At 42.3% G+C, this 23,954-nt stretch overlaps 1 protein-coding gene across 5 annotated transcripts in view; it reads left to right on the top strand.

The window, feature by feature from the left end:
• Positions 1 to 23,954, top strand: part of KPNA6 (karyopherin subunit alpha 6) — a 68,677-nt gene that overhangs the window by 26,999 nt on the left and 17,724 nt on the right. For 2 of the 5 annotated variants that reach the window (XM_019014402.4, XM_063700737.1), the window contains exons 1-5: positions 8,022 to 8,147; positions 19,704 to 19,837; positions 21,937 to 22,029; positions 22,430 to 22,529; positions 23,351 to 23,445. In XM_019014402.4, the coding sequence (XP_018869947.1) occupies positions 8,054 to 8,147; positions 19,704 to 19,837; positions 21,937 to 22,029; positions 22,430 to 22,529; positions 23,351 to 23,445 (516 nt within the window). In that variant the 5' untranslated portion in view covers positions 8,022 to 8,053. Of the gene's footprint in view, positions 1 to 4,903; positions 5,014 to 8,021; positions 8,148 to 19,703; positions 19,838 to 21,936; positions 22,030 to 22,429; positions 22,530 to 23,350; positions 23,446 to 23,954 lie in introns of those variants that run through there. The other 3 variants (XM_019014408.4, XM_055390652.2, XM_019014413.4) reach the window with 2 other exon arrangements.

The raw sequence follows: 23,954 nt of genomic DNA, 5'->3' as shown, positions 1-23,954 counted from the left end.
AAGAGTAATGGGGTTTCTTTTTTTTTAATTTTATTTATTTTTTTTTACTTTTTTTTTTTTCCTTCGAGACGGAGTCTTGCTCTGTTGCCCAGGCTGGAGTGCAGTGGCACAATCTCAGCTCACCACAACCTCTGCTTTCCAGGTTCAAGCAATTCTCCTGTCTCAGCCTCCTGAGTAGCTGGGACTACAGGCACGTGCTACCACTCCTGGCTTATTTATTTATTTACAGACAGAGTTTCACTCTTGTTACCCAGGCTGGAGTGCAGTGGCGCAATCTCAGCTCACCGCAACCTCCACCTCGCGGGTTCAAGTGATTCTCCTGCTTCAGCCTCCCAAGTAGCTGGGATTACAGGCATGCACCACCACGCCTGGCTAATTTTGTATTTTTAGTAGAGGTGGGGTTTTTCCGTGTTGGTCAGCCTGGTCTTGAACTCCCGACCTCAGGTGATCTGTCCCCCTCAGCCTCCCAAAGTTCTGGGATTACATGTGTGAGCCACCACGCCTGGCCAATTTATTTTTAGTAGAGACAGGGTTTTGGCATGTTGGCCAGACTGGTCTCAAACTCCTGACCTCAAGTGATCCACCTACTTCGGCCTCCCAAATTGCTAGAATTACAGGCGTGAGCCACCATGCTTGGCCATTTTTTTTTTTTTAGAGGCAGGGTCTAATTATGTTGCCCAGATTGGTCTTGAACTCCTGACCTCAAGTGATCCACCCACTTCAGCCTCCCAAATTGCTAGAATCACAGGTGTGAGCCACCATGCTTGGCCATTTTTTTTTTTTTTTTTTTTTTTAGGGGCAGGGTCTAATTATGTTGCCCAGACTAGTCTTGACCTCCTGGGCTCAAGTGATCTGACTGCCTTAGCCTCCCAAAGTGCTGGAATTACAGGCATTAGCTGCCATGCCTGGCCATAGAGTTATGGGTTTTTTTTTTTTTTTAGGATGATGAAGATGTTCTAAAATTGTGCTAATGGTTGCCCAGCTCTGTAAATACACCAAAAATCATACTAAATATACTAAAAATGTATGAATTGTATGGTTTATGAATTACATCTCAATAAACCTATTAGCAAAGGAAATAAAAATAATAGGACTTCTTTGCCAACAGGACACTTAAAAGTCTGCACAAAGAGATAGGATCACTTAAAAATTCTAACATGCTCTTTAATTTGTATTAACAGAATTTAACCAGAGGCTCCAAACTAGTAGTCTGTAGGCCACACTTGGCTTGTAGTAGATGTGTCTTACAGGGACTAATATGTTTTTCAAAAATTAAACAAACATTAAACAGTTGGCTGTATATAAAATCCACATTTCTAGCTTCTCTTTTTTTTTTTTTTTTTTGAGTTGGAGTTTCACTCTGGTTGCCCAGGCTGGAGTGCAAGGGCGTGATCTTGGCTCACTGAAACCACCTGGGTTCAAGTGATTCTCCTGCCTCAGCCTCCCAAGTAGCTGGGATTACAAGTGCCTGCCACCACACATGGCTAATTTTTTTTGTATTTTTAGTAGAGACAGGGTTTTACCATGTTGACCAGGCTGGTCTCAAACTCCTGAACTGAGGTGATCTGCCTGCCTTGGACTCTCAAAGTGCTGGGATTACAGATGTGAGCCCTGCCTTTAGCTTCTCTTGAAAATCTGATCTAGCATATCTAACAAATGGGACTCATGTAAGTTAGTCATATGTAGGTCTCATTCACAATGATGGAAACCTTAGTAATCAGAGCTGTGTGAATTGAAATGGGTTGCTTTTGTAATAATATATTATCACTGGTAGTACTCAGACATAGGTTATAGGTCAGGGAAATAGAACAATGATTCAGAGTATCAGAGGAGAGATCAGACTAATAATCTAAATCTATTCTGATTCAGCCTATGGATTCTGTTTGATAAAGTGGGAAGTTATATGGAATAAGCAGAATGAGATTCTCTAGGCATTTATTCCTCCCCAATTCATTACATTTGGAGTGAAGATATGGTTAGAAGAGACATCATACACTATTACTGCCAGCGTTTCTGGTTTTCAAATCAAAGCCTAAAGGGCAGACCCTAAAGCCTTAGGTATTATTCGTTCTTGAAGCCAAGTTTCAGAAATACGTTGCTTTCCTTCTTGAATGAGTAGTAGAGGAGAAAACGAAAATAAAACAATTAAAAAAGAATTACTTTGTTTTCCAAATATACTTGAGTGTTCTCTTCAAGGACAATGAAAATTATGTAAGTGCTCATTTTACTTTATTTTGGATGCCGGGTAGCTGACATGCCAAAATGCCACTCTGTTTTAATAATTAAGTGGTTCTTTGGGTTCTGTTTACTGCATTCATCTTCCCCCACTTTTTTTTGTTTGTTTTGAGAAAGGGTCTTGCTCTGTCACCCAAGCTGGAGCATTGTGGTACCAGCACGGCTCACTGTAGTCTCAAGCCCCGTTCAAGCAATCCTCCGAGCTCAGCCTCCCGAGTTGCTGGGACCACAGGTGTGTGTCACCACGCCTGGCTAATTTTTGAAATTTTTTTCAGAGACGGTTTTGCTAGGTTACCCAGGCTGGTCTCTAACTCCTGGGCTCAAGTGATCCTCCCACCTTGGCCTCTCAAAGTGCTAGGATTACAAGTGTGAACCACTGCACCTGGCTACTTCCCCCAATTTCTATATAAATTTGTATATTCCTAGTCCAGATTCTTGTTTTATTTATATTTCGTTGAATTTATTGTAAACGACTTCAGATTCTCTAGAAAACTGAAGTTTAAAATGTTAGATGGAACATTTGAGGGCATGCTGTGTACTTTGCTATAGACGCAAAGATAAGTAAAAGAGTTCTTGTTCTCAAAGATTTAATAATCTAGAAGTGAGAGGTGATGAGGGTGTAAACTAAAATTTATTGGAGGTGGTCAGTAGGAGCCAATTTGGAGTAACAGATAAAAATCAGTTTCCTGAATCGGGGAGGAGAATGTTCATGGGTGACTCCAAGACCAGGTGAATGGTGATGGCATTAACTCCGAAATAGGGAAGATAGGCCAGGCACAGTGGCTCACGCCTGCAGTCCCAGCACATTGGGAGGCTGAGGCGGGCAGATCACTTGAGGTCAGGAGTTCGAGACCAGCCTGGACAACATGGTGAAACCCCATCTCTACTAAAAATAGAAAAATTAGCCGGGCATGGTGGTGGGCAACTGTAATCCCAGCTACTTGGGAGGCTGAGGTAAGAGAATCGCATCAACCCGGGAGGCAGAGGTTGCGATGAGCCAAGATCGTGCCACTGCACTCCAGCCTGGATGACAAGAGTGAAACTCTGTCCAAAAAAAAAAAAAAAAAAAAATAGGAAAGATAGCAGAAACTGGTTTAAAGAGAAAGTTGGGTGAAGATAGCTGGTAGGCAAGATGTTTTGACAATAGGGATTTCAAACTTGGTTTAAAAGTAGAGGTGGAAGCTGGCCAGGCGCGGTGGCTCATGACTGTCAACCCAGCACTTTGGGAGGCCAAGGCGGGTGGATCATCTGAGATCAGGAGTCAAGACCAGCCTGACCAACATGGAGAAACCCCATCTCTACTAAAAATACAAAATTAGCCGGGCGTGGTGGCACATGCCTGTAATCCCAGCTACTTGGGAGGCTGAGGCAGGAGAATCACTTGAACCTGGGAGACGGAGGTTGCGGTGAGCCGAGATCGCGCCATTGCACTCCAGCCTGGGCAACAAGAGCGAAACTCCATCTCAAAAAAAAAAAAAAAAAAAAAAAGTGGAGGTGGAAGCTAAGGGAGATTGTGAGCTTGGAGTGGGGGCTCCTCCTGCTGAGAAGAGGACCAAAGGTAGGATTTTGGTACACACTGACATTGAGAGGTTGGCTCTGGAAGATGAGCACAGTAAGAAACTTGAAGAGTGGTTGGAAGGCTAAGAGAAAAATTGGGAGAGGATGGTGTTACTAGAATCATGAATAGAGTTTCAGGAAGGCAAAGGTGATCATCAGTGACAAATTAGAAAGCTAAATGCAATGACTACTGAGTGGGTCACTGGATTTAACAGTCTAAACTGGCTTTTTCTGAGGTATTTGTGTCTTGTGTCCTGTAGTTTTTATAATGGATGGTTTTAGTTTAATTTTCACATGAATTCTGGAGGAAATTGTGGTTTCTGGGTTTTTAGTAAGAAATTCTTCTGTAATCTGCTTTTGGAGGGTCTGCTTCACTCCAGTCACAAGGAAGGTTTCTTTGCTATATACTCCTTTACTTACCTATCTGGCAAACACTTGTTAAATAGCTGTTGTGGCTAGGCCTTGTGTCTGGAACAACGTATATGCTCGATGAGTATATAATAAATATTTGAATGGTGATTCACTCAACAAATATTTGTTGTAGATGCCGGGGATACAACAACTGCCTTCGTGGAACTTAACATCCTACAGAGAGCAGATGGATTGGAATTAGTATAATGAAAGAAAGAAAACAGGTGTTCTGACAAAAATAGCGTAACTTACTTTGGGTTAGGGTAATGGGGAAGGACCCAGCAATTCCAAGAGCTAAGGAAAAGCGTTGAAGGCAAAAAGAACAGGAAGTGCAAAGGCTGTGTAGTAGGAAACAGTATGAAGCACACAGCATCACCTATATATGTTCTTGGCCAACAATTACTATATATATATGTTTTTTTCTCCATCTATAACCCAGCAACACCAAAAGTTATTTTTAACCTGAATCTATTCTAGCCCCTAGACTTAACTTCCATTTTACAGGAAATACAAGGGATAAGGGTATGAGTTTAATAACACAAAACTAGAATGTGAGGCGTTCTATAAGAAAACTGACCTAGTCTCTTCAGAGAGTATCACAAGCAAATAAAAGGATTGGGAGGATGGGCATTGTAGATTAAAAGTGATCAGATGTTGGATAATGATATTGTAGTTTTTAAAATGGCTTTGTTGTTTGCAGATACATACTGAAATGTGGATGAAGTGATAGGTCAGGAATTTGCTTCAAGGATCTGGGAGAGGCAGAAGCATAGATATGAATGGCTGCTAGTTGATCATTGAATCTGGATGGTTAGTGTATGAGATTCATTTTATTTACTGTTTTGTCTACTTTTGTGTATATTTGAAATTTTCCATGATAAAATGTTAAAATAACAAATACAACGTGTGAACCTTGGCTGGATTTGGGGAGAAAAACCCAAATATAAAGGATATGTTGAAATAATTAAGAAATTTGAATATGGACTAGATATTGGGTATTTTGTTAATTTCTTAGGTTTGAAAATGCTGTTGTGGTTGTATAAGAAGAAGGTCCTGGGCCTGGCTCACGCCTGTAATCCCAGCACTTTGGGAGGCCGAGGCAGGTGGATCACGAGGTCAGGAGTTCGAGACAAGCCTGGCCAACATGGTGAAACCCCATCTCTACTAAAAAAATAAAAAATTAGCTGGGCATGGTGGTGTGAACCTGTAATCCCAGCTATTTGGGAGGCTGAGGCAGAAGAATTGCTTGAACCCAGGAGGCAGAGGTTGCAGTGAGCTGAGATGGTGCCACTGCACTCCAGCCTGGGCAACAGAGCGAGACTCTGTCTCAGGAGAAAAAAAAAAAAAAGAAGGTCCTTATTATGGGATACATACTAAAGTAATTGGGCAAAGTGCCAAGTGATGACATTTACAATTTTCAAATGTACAGTTAAAAATATAGCTATATTATATATACATCTGATAGAATAAAACTAATATGATGTTAAAAATCATTGAATCTTAGTGGATAATTTATAGATATTTATCGTACTATATCAAACTTTCAGTGTTTAAGCAGTTTATAATGGAAACAGAAAAAATAGTTCGGCTGTTCCTGAGAACTGAGAAATGGGGCAGTAGCTAAGGGAAAATGAATGAAAAAATGCACTCACAAGTGTCTGGTTCTCAGTATAAGGAATCACAGGAGGTGAGATTCCTAGAACTGTTCCTACAGTGTGTTTTTAGCTGGCAAAGTTACAACAATACCCAAATTTTGCCATCAACTTTGTATTAATTTATAGTAAATAACTAATAGGTAGACCAGTAAGAAGACAGCAAAATTTAAGCCATCTTTGATGTTTTCTTATGGCATCTTTGGTAAGAAACTGGGCCAGGTAAGATTTGGAAGAACATCTGTGAAATCTTTGGATTTATTATTGTGTCTATCACTTGTGTATTGTGTGTTATCTTCTCACCCATCACATCCCAGCATCATGGCTGGCTTTACCTGCTTTGGGGGAATTAATCCTGATGTTGTAGGTGTTAGTCCATACATGTACTTCAGGTTTGTGGTTGGTTGGATCTGTGGTCTAGGGTGAGAATTCATTGTATTAATAAAACGAAAATTTGTACTGTGAAGGTGAGTTCCTATGAAAATCTGGTATGGTGGTGGAGGGGAGGCTCAACAGTCAATTGGCCTGAGTTTAAAATGTGTATGAATCTCAAAATGTTAAACATACCAGTGATTAAATGGAGCACTATGGCAATCTTGCTACTCACTAATGTGTGACCTGAGTGAGCCTCAGTTTTTCCATTTATCCGTTAGGGCTTTTTTTTTTTAAGTGAATCCTTTTTTTTTTTTTTTTTGAGACGGAGTCTCACACTGTCACCCAGGCTGGAGTGCAGTGGCGCGATCTTGGCACACTGCAACCTCCGCCTCCCATGTTCAAGCAATTCTTCTGTCTCAGCCTCCCAAGTGGCTGGGATTACAGGCACCCACCATCATGCCTGGCAAATTTTTATATTTTTGTGGAGACAGGATTTCACCATGTTAGTCAGGCTGGTCTTGAACTCCTGAACTCAGATGATCCACCCGCCTCAGCCTCCCAAAGTGTTGGGGTTACAGGCATGAGCCACCGTGCCTGGCCTATTAAGTGAATCTTAACCTTTCTTATTACAGGCGTGTCCTTGTGTCTCATGAAAGCAGTTTACTTCGATTGTCGCCTTTGCCCAGGTCTAAAGACAAGGCTTAATTAACTTGAATTTGATATCAGACACTGGCAGGAGTCGGTGCCTTCTTTAGATTAGGTAATTAGGGCCTATATTAGTTTGCGAGGGCCACCATAACAAAGAACCACAGACTGGGTGGTTTAAACAACAGAAATGTATTTTCTCACAGTTCTGGAGGCTAGAAGTCTGAGATCAAGTTGTCAGAAGAGGTCAGGTGCAGTGGCTCATGCCTGTAATCCCAGCACTTTGGGAAGCCAAGGCGGGCGGATCACGGAGTTTGAGACCAGCCTCAACATGGTGAGACCCTGTCTCTACTAAAAATGCAAAAAATTAGCCAGGCGTGCTGGCCTGCACCTGTAATCCCAGCTACTCAGTAGGCTGAGGCAGGAGGATCGCTTGAACCCCGGAGACAGAGGATGCAGGGAGCTGAGATTGTGTCCCTGCATTCCTGCCTGGGTGACAGAGCGAGACCCTGTCTCAAAAAAAAAAAAGGTTGTCAGAAGGGTTGTTTTATTCTCAGCTGTTTGTTGTTGGCTTCTATATAGCTGTCTTCATGTTCACATGCTGTTCTCCCTCTCTTGTTTTAAGGACACCAGTTACTGGATTAGGGCCTACCCCAATAACCTTATTTACCTTAATTACCTCTTTAAGGACTCTATCTTCAAATATAGATGTGTTTTGAGGTATTGGGGTTTAGGACTTCATAATATGAATTAGGAACAGACATGATTCAGCCATTTTAAGGCCCCTACCTATTTTGTATTATCATTGCTAGCTCTTTGGTTTTAAAAGCTTAGAAACTGCATGGCAACATTAGACATTCCCTAGAAATGAAAGGTGTGACTTCAGAGACCTATTCACTTTGAGAGAGTTCCTTGACTAAGAAAACCCAAAGACAGTCTAGGACAGCCAGATGCTAGAAAAGTTTATTTGTATTGTGAATTTTAAAAAATTCATCCACAGCAAGTAAGGGAGTACATAATGGAAAAAGCCGCTGGCCTGCTGGATCCCTGAGATTCCAGATGTGCTTGTGCAGATGTTCCTCCTTCCAATCTAACCTCCCTTGTCTGCTTCCCCAGTGAAGTCATAAGCAAATATTTGTGATAGTTTCTTGTCACCATGGTGACTAAAGAAGCTCAGCATGGCTCTCCTCCCAGCTTCACTGTCAGCTGTGCTTGAAGGAGAGGCTAGCGTCCAGGACAGCCCAGGCTCAGTCATGAAAAGCTATGTGTCAGGTAATAGGGGACAGCAGTTCATAGTGCTGCCTTCAGAAATCTGTTGTCTACTCTGTTAGTCTCACAGGGATAATCAGGGGCCTCAAAGGGAGTGCAGAGGTGCAGACACAGCTCACTTGCAGCCTCAACCTCCTGGGCTCAAGCAATCCTCCTGCCTCAGCCTCCCAAGTAGCTGGGACCACAGGTGCATGCCACCATGCCCAGCTAATTTTGGTATATTTTTGTAGAGATTATGGTTTCACCATATTGCTCAGGCTGCTCTTGAACTCCTGGGCTCAAGCAGTCTGCCCACTTGGGCCTCCCAAAGTGCTGGCAGTACAGGCCTGAGCCCAGGCTACAATGCCGATTAAAAAAAAAAATTATTCCAGCCTGGGCAACATGGAGAAACTCCATCTCTACTAAAAATACAAAAAATTAGCCGGGCATGGTGGTGGGTGCCTGTAATCCCCACTACTTGAGGAGAATCGCTTGAATCTGGGAGGTGGAGGTTGCAGTGAGCCAAGATCGCACCACTGCACTCCAGCCCGGGTGACAGAGCAAGATTCTGTCTTAAAAAAAAAAAAAAATTATTAGTGGTAAAATATATGTAACAAAATTTTCAATTTAAGTGTACAATACAGTGGCATTAATTACAGTTACAATGTTATGTGACCATCATCACCACTATTTCCAAATATTTTACTACCCCTAACAGAAATTCTGTACCCACTAAGCAATAACTCCCTATTTTCCTCTCCTCTCAGCACCTGGTAACCTCTAATTTTCTTTCTGTCTCTGAGTTTGACTCTAGGTACCTCATGTAAGTGGAATATTTTGTGTCTTGCTTATTTCACTTAGCACATTAATTTCAAGGTTCAATCATGTTGTAGCATGTGTTAGACCTTCATTCCTTTTTTGGCTGAATGATATTCCATGGTATCCATATGCAGTAGTCCTTGCCTTATCCACAGGCAATATATTCCAACACCCCCAGTGGACACCTGCAACGACAGATGGTACCAAACCCTATATACTATATTATTTCCTATACATACGTACCTATGATGAAGTTTAATTTGTAAATTAGGCACAATAAGAGATTGAGAACAATAATAATAAAATAGAACACTTATAACAATATGCCAGCATCATCACTTTTGCACTTTGGGGCCATTATTAGGTAAAATAAGGATTACTTGACCACAAACACTGCAATATCTGCTACTAACTGTCAGTGTATACAGTGTGGATATACTGGACAAAGGGATGATTCATGTCCCAGGTGGAATAGATGGGTTAGCGTGATATTTCATCATGTTACTTGGAATAGTATGAAATTTAAAACTTATGAATTGTTTTTATCTGGAAATTTCCATTTAATATTTTCAGACCACTATTGTCCATGGGTAACTGACACTCTGCAAAGCAAAACTGAATAAGGGAGGAATAGTATAAAAGTAGAATTGCTGGATTATATAGTAATTCTTTTTAATTTTTTTAGGAACTACTATTCTGTTTTCCACAATGGCTGCACCATTTTCCATTCTTATCAGCAATCCACCAGGTTCCAGATCTTAGCCAGCGTGTGCTTTTATTATTCTTACTCCATCCTAGTAGGTGTGGAGTAGTATGTCATTGTGGTTTTTAAAACTTTTTTTTTTTTTTGAGGTGGAGTCTCGCTCTGTCGCCCAGGGTGGAGTGCAGTGGCACAATCTCGCCTCACTGTAACCTCCACCTTCCAGGTACAAGCAGTTCTCCTGCATCAGCCTCCCGAGTAGCTGGGATTGCAAGGATGTGCCACCATGCCCAGCTAATTTTGTATTTTTAGCAGAGATGGGATTTCTCCATGTTGGCCAGGCTGGAGGGTCCCACCCTTAGATAATCTCCCCACCTCAGCCTCCCAAAGTGTTGGAATTACAGGCGTAAGCCACCGTGCCTGGCCTAAAACTTTTTTTTTTTTCTTGAGACGGAATCTCACACTGTCGCCCAGGCTGAAGTGCAGTGGCGCGATCTCAGCTCACTGCAAACTCCGCCTCCCAGGTTCATGCCATTCTTCTGCCTCAGCCTCCCATGTAGCTGGGACTACAGGGGCCCGCCACCACACCCAGCTAATTTTTTTGTTGTTGTATTTTTAGTAGAGGCAGGGTTTCACTGGGTTAGCCAGGATAGTCTCGATCTCCTGACCTCGTGATCCACCCACCTCGGCCTCCCAAAGTGCTGGGATTACAGATGTGAGCCACCACGCCTGGCCAAAACTTTTTTATATACGTTTTTTTCAGTCAGCTTTCTCAGGTTGAATCATTGTTGTGGTTTTGATTTGTCTTTCTTTTTTTTTTTTTTTTTTTTTGGAGATGGAGCAAGCTCTGTTCCCCAAGCTGGAGTGCAGCAGCACGATCTCAGCTCACTGCAACCTCTGCCTCTTAGGTTCAAGTGATTCTCCCACCTCAGCCTCCTGAGTAGCTGTGATTACAGGCACCCGCCACCATGCCTGGCTAATTTTTGTATTTTTAGTAGAGACGGGGTTTCATCATGTTGGCCAGGCTGGCCTCAGACTCCTGACCTCAAGTGATCTGCCCGCCTCGGCCTCCCAAAGTGTTGAGATTACAGATGTGAGCCACCCCGCCTGGTCTGGCTAATATTCTATACAATGAAATATTTATTTCTCCACTGAATGGACATAATATCATTCTTCAAAATCAGTTGGCTGGCCGTAGATGTAAGGGTTTATTTCTGGACTCTCAATTCTATTCTGTATGTCCATATGCTTATCCTTATGCCAGTACCACACTGTTTTAATTACTGTACCTTTGTAGTAAGTTATGAAATCAGGACATATGAGTCTTCTGACATTTTAAAGAATGTCTTCCTTAATTTCTGTGTATTTGTGAATTTTCTAGTTATCATTCTGTTACTGATTTCTAGCTTCATTCCATGTAGTCAGAGATAATGTTTTATATGACTTCAGTCTTCCAAAATTTATTGAGACACTTTTAGTGGGCTAACATATGGCCTATCCTGGAGAATCTGTACTTGAGAAGAATGTATATTCTGCTGTTATTGGGTGGAATGCCTTGTATATCTCTCTTAGGTCTACTTTATAATTTTGTTCAAGTCCTCTGTTACTTATCGATCTTCTGTCTAGGTGTTCTGTTCATTATTGAACGTGGTTCATTAAAAGTCTCCAAATATCTGTAGGCCACAGTTGGTGGGGACAAAAAAGTCTCCAAATATTTTTTCTGCTCTTCTGTCAGAACTTGCTTCATGTTTGGGGGCTCTTGTTTATTGCATATGTTTTTTAATAGCTTGATGAATTGGCCATATGATGTCCTTTCTTTTTGGTAACAGTTTATGACTTAAAAGTTTGTTTTGTCAGATATTCATGTAGCTATTCCAGCTCTCTTTATTCCTTTCTCATTTCCTTTTGTGTATATTTTTAATTTTTATTTTCTGTGCATGTAGTTTTTTGGATATTTCCTAGTGAACACCATGGGGATTACACTTAATATTCTAACTTTATAACACTCTAGTTGGAATCAATACCAGCTTAATTCAGAAGCATACAAAACTGCTCATGTACAGCATTGTTTCCTCCTTTATGCTGTTGTCATCACACATTGTATGTTTAAACATTGTGTGACCAATAATGTAGATTTATAATTATTTTATGCATTTGTCTTTTAAATCATGTAGGAAATGAAAAGTTACAAACTGATGTATAGTAATACTGGCTTTTATATCTGCCCATATAGTTACCTTTATCAGAGATCTTTATTTCTTCATATGGCATCAAGTTACTGTGTCCTTTCATTTCAACCTGAAGGGCTCCCATTAGTTTTTTGTTTTTTGTTTTTTTTTGACAGAGTCTTGCTTTGTTGCCCAGGCTGGAGTCCAGTGGTACAGTCACGGCTCACTGCAGCCTGAACCTCCCAGGCTCTAGCAATCCACCTCAGCCTCCCAAGTAGCTGGGACTACAGGGGCATACCACCACGTCCGGCTAATTTTTATATTTTTTTTTGTAGAGATGGGGTTTCACCACATTGCCCAGACTGGTCTCGAACTTGGCTCATGTGATCCTCCTGCCTCAGCCTCCCAAGTGCTGAGATTACAGGCCCAGCCAGCATTTCTTGCAGAGCAGGTCTAGTGGTAACAAAGCCCCTCAGTTTTTGTTTATAGGGAAATGTCATAATTCTCCCTCATTTTTGAAGGACAGTTTTGTCAGATATAGAATTCTTGCTTGACGGTTTTTCTTTCAGCACTTTGCTTTTTGTTTTGTTTTGTTTTGTTTTGTTTTTGAGACAGGGTTTCGCTGTGTCACACAGGCTGGAGTGATGGTGCAATCACAAGTCACTGCAGCATCAACCTCCTGTGCTCAGGCAATCCTCCTGACTTAGAGGTGTCCCAGGTACCTGGGACCATAGGTGCACGCCACCATGCCCAACTAAATTAAACAAAATTATTTGTAGAGACAGGGTCTTGCTCTGTTTCCCAGGCTGGTCTTGAACTCCTGGGCTCAAGTAATCGTCTGGCCTTGTCCTCCCAAAGTGCTGGGATTACAGGCATGAACCACCGAACCCAGCCTCTTTTCGGCACTTTCTTATTCTACTTCCTTCTGACTTTCGTGATTTCTTTTCTTTTCTTTTTTTTTTGAGACAGGGTCTTGCCCTGTTGCCCAGGCTGGAGTCTAGTGGTACAACCACGGCTCACTGCAGCTTCAACCTCCTGGGCTCTGGTGATCCTTCCACCTCGTCCTCCCAAGTAGCTGGGATTACAGACATACACCACCATGCCCAGCTAATTTTTGTACTTTTTGTAGAGACGGGGTTTTGCCATGTTGCCCAGGCTGTTCTTGAACTCTTGGTCTCCAACGCAAGCCATTCGCCTGCCTTGGCCTCCCAGAGTGCTAGGATTACAGGCCTGAGCCACTGCTCCCAGCCTGACTTTCATAATTTCTAATGAGAAATCACCTGTTGATCTTATTGGGCATCTTTGTATGTGATAAGTCACTTCTTTCTTGCTGCTTTCAAGATTCTGTCTTTGGCTTTCATCAGTTTGATTATGTGTCTCAATGTGGATATCTTCTTTTTCTTTTTTGAGACAGAATCTCACTCTGTCACCCAGGCTGGAGTACAGTGGCATGATCTTGGCTCAGTGCAGTCTCTGCCTCCCAGGTTCAAGTGATTCTCCTGTCTTAGCCCCCCCACTTGCTGGGATTACAGGTGCGTTCCACCATGCCTGGCTAATATTTGGTTTTTTAGTAGGTGCCACCATGCCTGGCTAATTTTTGTTTTTTTTAGTATAGACACAGGGTTTCACCCTGTTGGCCAGGCTGATCTCGAACTCCTGCCCTCAGTTGATCCACCTGCCTCAGTATCCCAAATGTGTATATCTTCATTAGAGTTCATTGAGCTCCTTCATGTGTAGATTCATGTGTTTTATTTAATTCGGGAAGTTTTTGACCATATTTTTTCAAATATTCTACCTCTTCTGCTTTTAGGACTCCCATAATGTGGTGTATATTGGTCTTTTTTTTTTTTCTTCTTTTTTTCTTTTCTTTTTTTTTTTTTTTTTTTTTTTTTGAGAAGGAGTCTCGCTCTGTCACCCAGGCTGGAGTGCGATCTCGGCTCACTGCAACCTCCACCTCCCAGGTTCAAGCAATTCTCCTGCCTCACCTCCTGAGTAGCTGGGATTACAGGCGCACGCCACCACGCCTGGGTATTTTTTTTGTATTTTTAGTAGAGATGGGGTTTCACCATATTGGCCAGGCTGGTCTCAAACATCTGACCTTGTGATCCACCCGCCTCAGCCTCCCAAAGTGCTGGGATTATAGGCATGAGCCACTGTGCCTGGCCCCCCTACTTTTTTTTCAATAGAGATGAGATCTTGCTATGTTGCCTAGGCTGGTCTCAACTGTGGGCTCAAGCTGTCCTCCTGCCTCAGCCTCCAAAATTGCTGGGATTACAATCATGAGCCACCGTGCCGGCCATATTGGTCCTTTTAATGGTGTTCCATGGGTCCACTCGATTCTGTTCATTTTTCTTCATTCTTTATTCTTTCTGCTCCTCAGATTGGATAATTTTAATTGATCTGTCTCCAAGTTTGCTACTTTTTTTTCTATCTGCTTGTATCTGCTGTTGAACCCCTCTAGTGAATTTTTTATTTCAATAAGTGTACTTTTGAGCTCTAGAACATTTGTTTGGTTCCTTTTTATAATTTCTTTTTATTGATATTCTCATTTTATTCATATATTGTGTTTCAGATTTCCTTCAGTTCATTGTCCAGGTTTTTCTTTATCTCTTTGAGCATATTTAGGACCGTTGTTTTAGAATCTGTCTAGTAAGTCCAGTCTCTGGGCTTCCTCAGGGATGGTTTCCTATTTTTATAAAATTATTTAAAATAGAAACAGTGTCTCCCTATGTTGCCCAGGATGCTCTCTAACTCCTGGCCTCAGGCAGTCCTATCATCTTGGCCTCCCGAAGTATTGGGATTATAGGCTTGAGCTACCACACGCAGCTAGGAATGGTTTCTACTTTATTCCGTGAATGGGCCATGCTTCCCTGTTTTTGTGTGTGTGTCCATGCGCCTTATTTTTTAAAGACAATTTTTAAATGGCAAAAAAGTTATTTTATGTTTATCTGCCATATCTAGTGTTTTTCATTTTGTGGATATCCGAGTTTCCATCTGGTATCATTTTCCTTCTACTTGAAGAATTTTAGCATTTCTTTAGTGCAGGTCAGCTAGAGAAAAAGTCTCTCAGCTTTTATCTGAAAAAGTCTTTATTAATATTATTTTTAATTTAGCCCATGACGTGCTGAATTGCTTTCATTTCAAAAAGTATCTTTGTTGGATATAAAATTCTAGTTTACCAGGTTTTTGTTTTTTCCAGAACATTAAAAATGTTTTGTTGTTTTCTGACTTAACGGTTTCTGACAAGAAGCTAGGCCATTCTTATCTTTGGTCTTAATAGGTCTTTATCTGGCTGCTTTTAAGATTTTATCTATCGCTGCTTTTCAAGATTTTGGTTGTGATGGGTCTTGTGATTTTCTTTGTTTTTATCTTGCTTAAGGATTAGCATAGCTTTTAGGGTTAATGGGATTAGATGTGGAAAATTTTTAGTCTTTTTTTTTTTTTTTTTGAGACAGGGTCTTACTCTATTGCCCAGGCTGTAGTGCAGTAGCATGATCTTGGCTCACTGCAACCTCCGCCTCCCGGGTTCAAGTGATTCTCCTTCCTCAGCCTCCCGAGTAGCTGGGATTACAGGCACCAGCTACCACGCCTGGCTAATTTTTATATTTTTAGTAGAGACAGGCTTTCACCATATTGGCCAGGCTGGTCTGGAACTCCTGGCCTCAAGTGATCCATCTGCCTCGGCCTCCCAACGTGTTGGGATTACAGGCTTGAGCCACCATGCCCTGCCAATTTTTAGTCTTTGCTTGTAAATGTTTTTCTGTCCGCCTCTCAATTTTTTTCCCGTGTGAATCCAGTTACTAATATATGAGAGCACTTGAAACCATCCTACTATCTACTGAAGTGTCATTTCTGGATCTAACTTTTGACTGATTTTTCTCCTATGGGTCACAATTTTTCTGCTTCTTGGCATGTATAGTACTTTTTGTTGTTTGTTCGTTTGGAGACAGAGTCTCCCTCTGTCACCAGGCTGGAGTGCAGTAGCATGATCTCTGCTCACTGCAACTTCCACCTCCCTGGTTCAAGTGATTCTCCTGCCTCGGCCTCCCGAGTAGCTGGGACTACAGGTGCGTGCCACCAAGCTCAGCTAATTTTTGTATTTTTAGTAGAAACGAGGTTTCACCATGTTGGCCAGGATGGTCTCAATCTCTTGACCTCGTGGTCCGCCCACCTTGGCCTCCCAAAGTGCTGGGATTACAGCCGTGAGCCACCACGCCCCGGCTGTTTTTGTTTTTTAGAGACAGGGTCTCACTCTGTTGCCCAGGCTGGAGTACAGTGGTGCAGTCATAGCTCACTGCAGCCTTGAAGAACTCCTAGGTTCTTCAAGCTATCCTCCCACCTCAGCCTTCCAAAGTGCTGAGATTTATAGGCATGAGCCACCATGCCTGGCTCTGGCCCATAATTTTTAATTGGATTCCAAGCATTGTGAATTTTATGTTTTTAGTGTCTGGATTTTGTTGTCTTTTTTTTAAAGGATGTAGGGCGTTTTATAGCTGTTCTGTTTTAGCAGTGTAAGGCTTGTTTTTAAGCTTCATGAGTAGCCTTTTCTGGGAATAGTTTAATCCCACTACTAAGCCATAGCCCTTCTTAGGGTCTCTACTATGCCCTGCGTGAAGTGATCAGGGAGAAATCCCCATTCAGATTTGTCTAAAGTCTCTCAGCCCTGTGCGAGCTCTGGGAACTGCTGAGCTTACATACAGCTTCTCAGTTGCCCTTTGTGTGACTCATGGAGCTTCACCCAGCATGTATGCATCCTTAGTCTTCAGCAAAGATTTAGGGAACCCCAAACAGATTTCCCAATTTTTTTTTTTTCTGCCTATTTCTCTCCTCGCTGGAATGCTGTCTCAGTGTTTTCAGCCATCTCAGTCTCACTGAAGTCTCTAGTCTCTCCTCCACTAGTGAGATTTCCGTGGTGCTGTTTGGGACCCCTCTTCTGCTATAGAATGTGCCTCTGGGCAGAAAGCCAAGGAGACAAGTAGAGCTCACTTAATTCGTTTCCCTCTTGGAGAATCACAATTCTGCATTGCTGTTGCCCGATGTCTGAAACAGTTCATAGCAACAGGGGGAAATCCTATCCCTCTTATTCCATCATGGCTGGAAGTGGAAGTGATAACTATATTAATATCCAACAAAAGAAAAAGGGCAACAAAGGGCATTGTTAAGGAATAATTTGGCTCACTTTATAACAAACTTCTATTCACAGTCAAGATACAACAGTTCTAAATTTGTATGCTTCTAATGAAATAGTATTAAAATACATAGAGCAAAATTAAACTATGGGGTAAAATGGCTACATTCACTATCAATAAGGAAAACATTAGTGAAGTGAAACATTAATAGAAGATTTGAACAACATGATGGGCATGGTGGCTCATGCCTATAATCCCAGCACTTTGGGAGGCTGAGGCAGGGGGATTGTTGAGGACAGGAGTTCAAGACCAGCCTAGACGATATAGCGAGACCCCATCTCTACAAAAAAAACGTAAAGATTAGCCACGCATGGTAGTACGAGCCTGTAGTCCCAGCTCCTCAGGCTAAGGCAAGAGAATTGTTTTAGCCCTGGAAGTTCAGGCTGTGGTGAGCTGTGATCGTGCACTGCACTCCAGCCTGGGCAATAGAGTGAGGCCCTATCTCAAAAAATAATGAATAAATAAAGAACAACATGATGACAACTTAATTTAATGGACATGATATTCAGAAAGCCATGCACAATAATTTAAGAATACAGATTCTTCTCAAGCACACATGGGACACTTATGTAAATTGAATAAATCAAAAGTAATTAGATATTTAGGATGGAATTACAATACAAATATTAATTTGAAGGAAATGTATAAGCCTTAGAAAGGTAATATAGAAGTATAGTGTGGGGCCAGGCACGGTGGCTCATGCTTGTAATCCCAGCACTTTGGGAGGCCGAGGCAGATGGATCACGAGGTCAGGAAATCAAGACCATCCTGGCTAACATGGTGAAACCCCATCTCTACTAAAAATAGAAAAAATTAGCTGGACGTGATGGCGGGCGCCTGTAGTCCCAGCTACTTGGGAGGCTGAGGCAGGAGAATGGTGTGAACCCAGGAGGCGGAGCTTGCAGTGAGCCGAGATGGCGCCATTGCACTCCAGCCTGGGCGACAGAGGGAGACTCTGTCTAAAAAAAATAAAAATAAAAATAAAAAAAATTAGCCCTGCGTGCACACCTGCAATCCCAGCTGCTTGGGAGGCTGAGGCAGGAGAATCACATGAACCCAGGAGGCGGAGGGTTGCAGTGAGCCAAGATCGCGCCATTGCACTCCAGCCTGGGTGACAGAGTGAGACTCCGTCTCAAAAAAAAAAAAAAAAAAAAAAGTATAGTGTGAACATTAATTACTTACATATACGACTTAAATTAGAAAAAATGTAGAAAGGGGATAGAAATCATATAGTAGAGAAGACTCAATGAAGCTAAAACTTGGATCTTTCAAAAGACTAAAATAAAAATAGTCAAGTCTCTGGTAAAGGTTCTCAAGAACAAAAGAGGGCACAAATAAGACAATATTAAGGATGAAGAAAGTACACAGTCACAGATAACTGATTTAAAAGAACGTGAACAGGCCAGGCGCAGTGGCTCATGCCTGTAATCCCAGCACTTTGGGAGGCCGAGGCAGGCAGTTCACCTGAGGTCAGGAGTTCGAGATCAGCCTGGCCAACATGGTGAAACCCCGTCTCTACTAAAAATACAAAAATTAGCCGTATTAGGCATGGTGGCAGGCTCCTGTAGTCCCGGCTACTCAGGAGGGTGAGGCAGGAGAATCATTTGAACTTGGGAGGCATAGGTTGCAGTGAGTCAAGATGGTGCCATTGCACTCCAGCCTGGGCAACAAAAGTGAAACTCTGTCTCAAAAAAAAAAAAAAAAAAAAGAAGAAAAATATTTAAAAATACAGAAACAAACATTTTTCACAGAAGGGGAAACATATAGCTAATAACAACATGAAATCTAACCTCATTAGTAATCTGGGATATGCAAATAATCATCTCTGTGAAATACTTTATGACACCCAGTAGATTGTCAAAAGTATTGGTCAAGATATTTGTCAGTGGCAGTACTATGGAAGACAACTTTGGCACTAGCTGGTCAAGTTAACATTTATTTACCTACAACTGAGTAATTCACTGCTTAGAACAGCAGTTCTTGGCTGGACGTGGTTGCTCATGCCTATAGTCCCAGCACTTTGGGAGGCCAAGGCAGGTGGATTACCTGAGGTCAGGAGTTTGAGACCAGCCTGGCCAACATGGTGAGACCCCGTCTCTACTAAAAATATAAAAATTAGCCAGTTGTGGTGGTGTGCGCCTGTAATCCCAGCTACTCGGAAGGCTGAGGCAGGAGAATCACTTGAGCCCAGGAGGCAGAGGTTGCAGTGAGTCGATATCGTGCCACTGCACTCCAGCCTGGGTGACAGAGTGAGACCCTGTCTCAAAAACAAAAAACAGCATTTCTCAAAGTATGGTCTGCAGACCGCTGGGATTACAGGTGGGAGCCACTGTGCCTGATGTGTTCCTGTTTTATTAAAGATTAAATTCTGAAGCAATAAAAGTTAAAGGAGCTTGTCCAAGGTTGCACAGCTAACAAGTAAAGGGTCAGGATGTGAACCCAGACAATCTGTCTCTAGGGCCCACACTTTTAACTACTAAGCTTATACCAATTGCTTTAATACCACCTGTTTAGCAAGCTTATTGTAATTAAAGGAGACTGGGGCTGGGGGGTGGGTAGAGATGTCAGGCGCTATTGAGAGCTCCCAGAGAGCTGTATTCCCCCCAGAGTAGGGGAGGGTGAAGGGTGGGTAGGGATAGAAGTCTAGTGAAAAGGAAATGCTGTCCTCTCAAGAGTTTTTGGCAATGTGTATCTTTTCTTCTAGAGACCATGGCGAGCCCAGGGAAAGACAATTATCGAATGAAGAGCTATAAGAACAATGCTCTAAACCCTGAAGAAATGAGACGAAGAAGAGAGGAAGAGGGCATTCAGCTCCGGAAGCAGAAGCGGGAGCAACAAGTGAGTTAATGGGAGTATTCTCAAACATACTATTCTGGGAAACAAGCCCCTATGGTTGGCCTCCACCATGCACCCTGACTTGCCCTGTAGAAAAGTAGCTTACTAGGCGGGCGTGGTGGCTCATGTCTGTAATCCCAGCACTTTGGGAGGCCAAGGCAGGCAGATCACCTGAGGTCAGGAGTTCAAGACCAGCCTGGCCAACATGGTGAAACTTCATTTTCTCTACTAAAAATACAGAAATTAGCCGGACGTGGTGGCATGCGCCTGCAATCTCAGCTACTTGGGAGGCTGAAGCAGGAGAATTGCTTGAACCTGGGAGGCGGAGGTTGCAGGAGCTAAGTTCGTGCCATTGCACTCCAGCCTGGGCAACAAGAGTGAAACTCCATCTCAAAAAAAAAAAAAAAAGAAAAGTAGCTTACTTACTGAGTGAGCTACTCATCCAGTTTCCTTTGTTGTAAATAAATGTTGGGAGCTTTGAGAAAGAGAAAACTGACCTTATCCCCTTTTCACAAGTTAGACCAACTTAGACATCATTTATGTCTTTACTGTAACATTCTAGTTCTAGTTCCTTGTTACCTTTTCTTTTCTTTTCTTTTTTTTTGAGACGGAGTCTGATTCTGTCACCCAGGCTGGAGTGCAATGGCACGATCTCTGCTCACTGCAACCTCTGCCTCCTGGGTTCAAGCAATTCTCCTGCCTTAGCCTCCCGAGTAGCTAGGATTACGGGCATGCACCACCACGTCCAATTAACTTTGTATATTTTTGGTAGAGACTGGGTTTCACCATGTTGGCCAGCCTGGTCTCGAACTCCTGACCTTGTGATCTGCCCAGATCTGCCCGCCTCAGCCTCCCATGGTGCTGGGATTACAGGCGTAAGCCACCACGCCCAGCCTGAGACTATAATAATGCCTCACCATCTGCACTCCCACACCACCCCGCCAACAGATTCAGTCACCTGATCATCATTATTATTATTATTATTATTATTTATTTATTTATTTATTTATTGAGACAAGGTCTCACTCTGTCACCCAGGCTGGAGTGCAGTGAGTGACATGATCTCAGCTCACTGCAGCCTCAAGCTCCCGGGCTCAAGTGATCCTTCTTCCTCAGCCTCCTGAGTAGCTGGACTACAGGCATGTACCACCACGCCCGGCTAATTTTTGTGGATTTTTTTTTTTTTTTTGTACAGACAGGGTTTTGCCATGTTGCCCAGGCTGGTCTTGAACTCCTGAGCTGAAGTGATCCATCTGCCCTGGCCTCCCAGAGTGCTGGGATTGCAGGCATGCGCCACCGTGCCTGGCCAACCTAACCTGATTTTGCCCACCCTTTTGCTATACTATCATTCCTTTTTTTCTTTTTTTTTAAAGACAGGATCTTGCCCTGTTGCCCAGGTTGGAGTACAGTGGCGTGATCTTGGCCCACTGCTGCCTCTGCCTCCAAGTCCTTGAATATCTTTTCCATGTCAGTATTCAGTAGTCTCCTCTTCTCTTTGTGGAATACATTCCAGGACCCACAGTGGATGCCTGAAACTGCAGATATTACTGAACCTTACATATACTATGTTTTTTTCCATGTTTTCATCTTTTTACTTAAAGGAAGCACTTTACAGCTTCTCTTTGGCACATTTGAATTGCCAGCATCACTACTCTTGCACTTTGTGGCTATTACTAAGTAAAATAAGGGTTACTTGAACACAAGCAATTGCCACCTGATAACCAAGTTGGTTATTAAGTGACTAACTGGCAGCAGCGTATACAGCGTGGAATGGATGCACTGGACAAAGGATGTTCACATCCTGGGCCAGACAGAACAAGATAGCATGAGATTTCAACACTACTCAGAATGGCATGCAATTTAAAACTTATGAATTGTTCATTTCTGGAATTTTCTGTGTAATATTTTCAGACCACGGTTGACTGGATAACTAAAATAATAGAAAGGAAAACTGAATAAGGGGAGACTAATGTATAAAGCTTGGCCTCACTTCTCAGCTACTCTAGTATATCCTTGTCAGTTATGCCATAATTTAACATTGGATTGTTCTTTGTTTTCTTTGGTTCAGAGAGTACTCTTAACCACTGTCTCTTTACTTTCAGCTTTTTAAACGGAGAAATGTGGAGCTGATTAATGAAGAAGCTGCCATGTTCGATAGTCTTCTCATGGACTCTTATGTGAGCTCTACCACTGGGGTAAGGCCCCTGCGTGTGCCTCAGGCTGACCTGGAAAACACCTGCTTCTAAGGACAGAAATTGGGCCGTTCACATCATCTACTAGCTTTGCCAGTAACCATGACAAGTTCTTTCCTCTGTGGACCCTTTCGTCAGCTTTAGGAGTCAACAAAGATTCAACTTTGTTAGATATATCTGAGGAAACATTTAAGAGAAGCCATCAGTTGCCTCAGAATTAGGAATCACTTTTCAAATGTCCCAACTTGAAGCACCTATAGATTAAACAGACCCCTTCTCCTGAGCCTATTATGCCATCCTCTTGCCCTCAGTTTTTTAGAAAACAGGATGCCAAGCAGTATTATGTGCTCACATCTGGCTCTAATGTTGGTTTGCAAAGTCCTAAACTTGTTTTATGTTCTAGGAGAGTGTGATCACAAGAGAGATGGTGGAGATGCTCTTTTCTGATGATTCTGACCTGCAGTTAGCAACCACACAGAAATTCCGGAAACTGCTCTCCAAAGGTACAAAGCCTGGCCCTTGTCAGAGAGGCCTTATATGATTTAGCCTCTTTTCTCTTCACTGATGTCATCAACTTACACGTGCCCTCACTCATTCTGCTCTAGCCCTACTGACCTTGGTGTTGCTTGTACAAGATAGACACATTGCTACCTTCACACTGGATACTTCGTCTGCCTGATGTCCTCTATTCCCAGATATCTTTGTAGCAACTCCCTTACTCCTATGATTAAATCCTACCTTCAACAGTTTTATCTTTTTACCTTGCCCTACATATTCTCCTCCTCTCCCCCCATTATATTTATCTTCTAACATAATAAAATGACTCTTCCCACTAGGATATAAGCTCTCTGAGGGCAGAGACTTTTGTTTTTGTTCCCTCCTGTGTCCTCTGTACCTAGAACTGTGTGGCACACCATAGGTACTTAATAAAAAAATTTAATGTATGATTGGAAAAATACCTCTTGTTTCAGTATATCAAATAGTCTTCCCAAGAAGAGAGTACTGGTCTTTCTTGAAAGGGAAATGTGTAGACCATGGTTGTTCATCCCTTAGGCGGTTCTCTCTCCCACACCTTTCTTTGCTTACATTTAGTAAGCCAAAGATGAGCATTCTTAAATTAGGATTGGCTTTACTCTTTAACATTCCAGCTGTATTATACAGTTCAAAGACGAGTAGATATTGTTAAAACCACCTTACCAGAAGGGAGTTTGGGAATGTTTGTAAGGGTGGTCAGAAGTGTCTAAGAAGGATTGCAAGCTGACCCCCATGAAGGGATCAGCAAAAGCTTCTCCTGTGTTTTTATTTTCCCTTCTCCCTTATCCAGAGCCTAGTCCTCCAATAGATGAAGTTATCAACACTCCAAGAGTGGTGGATCGGTTCGTGGAGTTTCTGAAGAGGAATGAGAATTGTACATTACAGGTGAGGCCTGAAGGGAAGGGGTTTGTTTTGTCTTTTAATTTTGGGAGGATACATAGTAGGTATATATATTTATGGGGTACATGAAATGTTTTGACACAGGCATGCAATTTGAAATAAGCAAATCATGGAGAATGGGGTATCCATTTCCTCAAGCATTTATCCTTTAAGTTACAAACAATCCAATTATACACTTTAAGTTATTTTAAATTGTGTAGTTATTATTGACTATAGTCACCCTATTGTGTTACCAAATAGTGGGTCTTATTAATTCTTTCTGGGTTTTTTTGTACCCATTACTTATCCCCACCCCACCCCCAGTCCCCCACTACTGGGAAGGGGTTATTAGATGAAAGCCCTACTTCCAAGAAATTGCAGTGGGATGCTTCTATTGACATATCTCTCAGGAAGTACAAAAGTAATGTTAGGAAACATTCAGGAGAAACCATCAGTTCCCTCACAGCCAGAATCTCTTCCTTAAAACAATTTCAAAGGAAAGGCACCAGACTATG

Source organism: Gorilla gorilla, chromosome 1 (genome assembly GCF_029281585.2).
Source record: "Gorilla gorilla gorilla isolate KB3781 chromosome 1, NHGRI_mGorGor1-v2.1_pri, whole genome shotgun sequence".
Classification (NCBI taxonomy): Eukaryota; Metazoa; Chordata; class Mammalia; order Primates; family Hominidae; genus Gorilla; species Gorilla gorilla.
The sequence above is the reverse complement of the archived record's forward strand: the minus strand, read 5'-3'. Positions and strand labels throughout refer to the sequence as shown.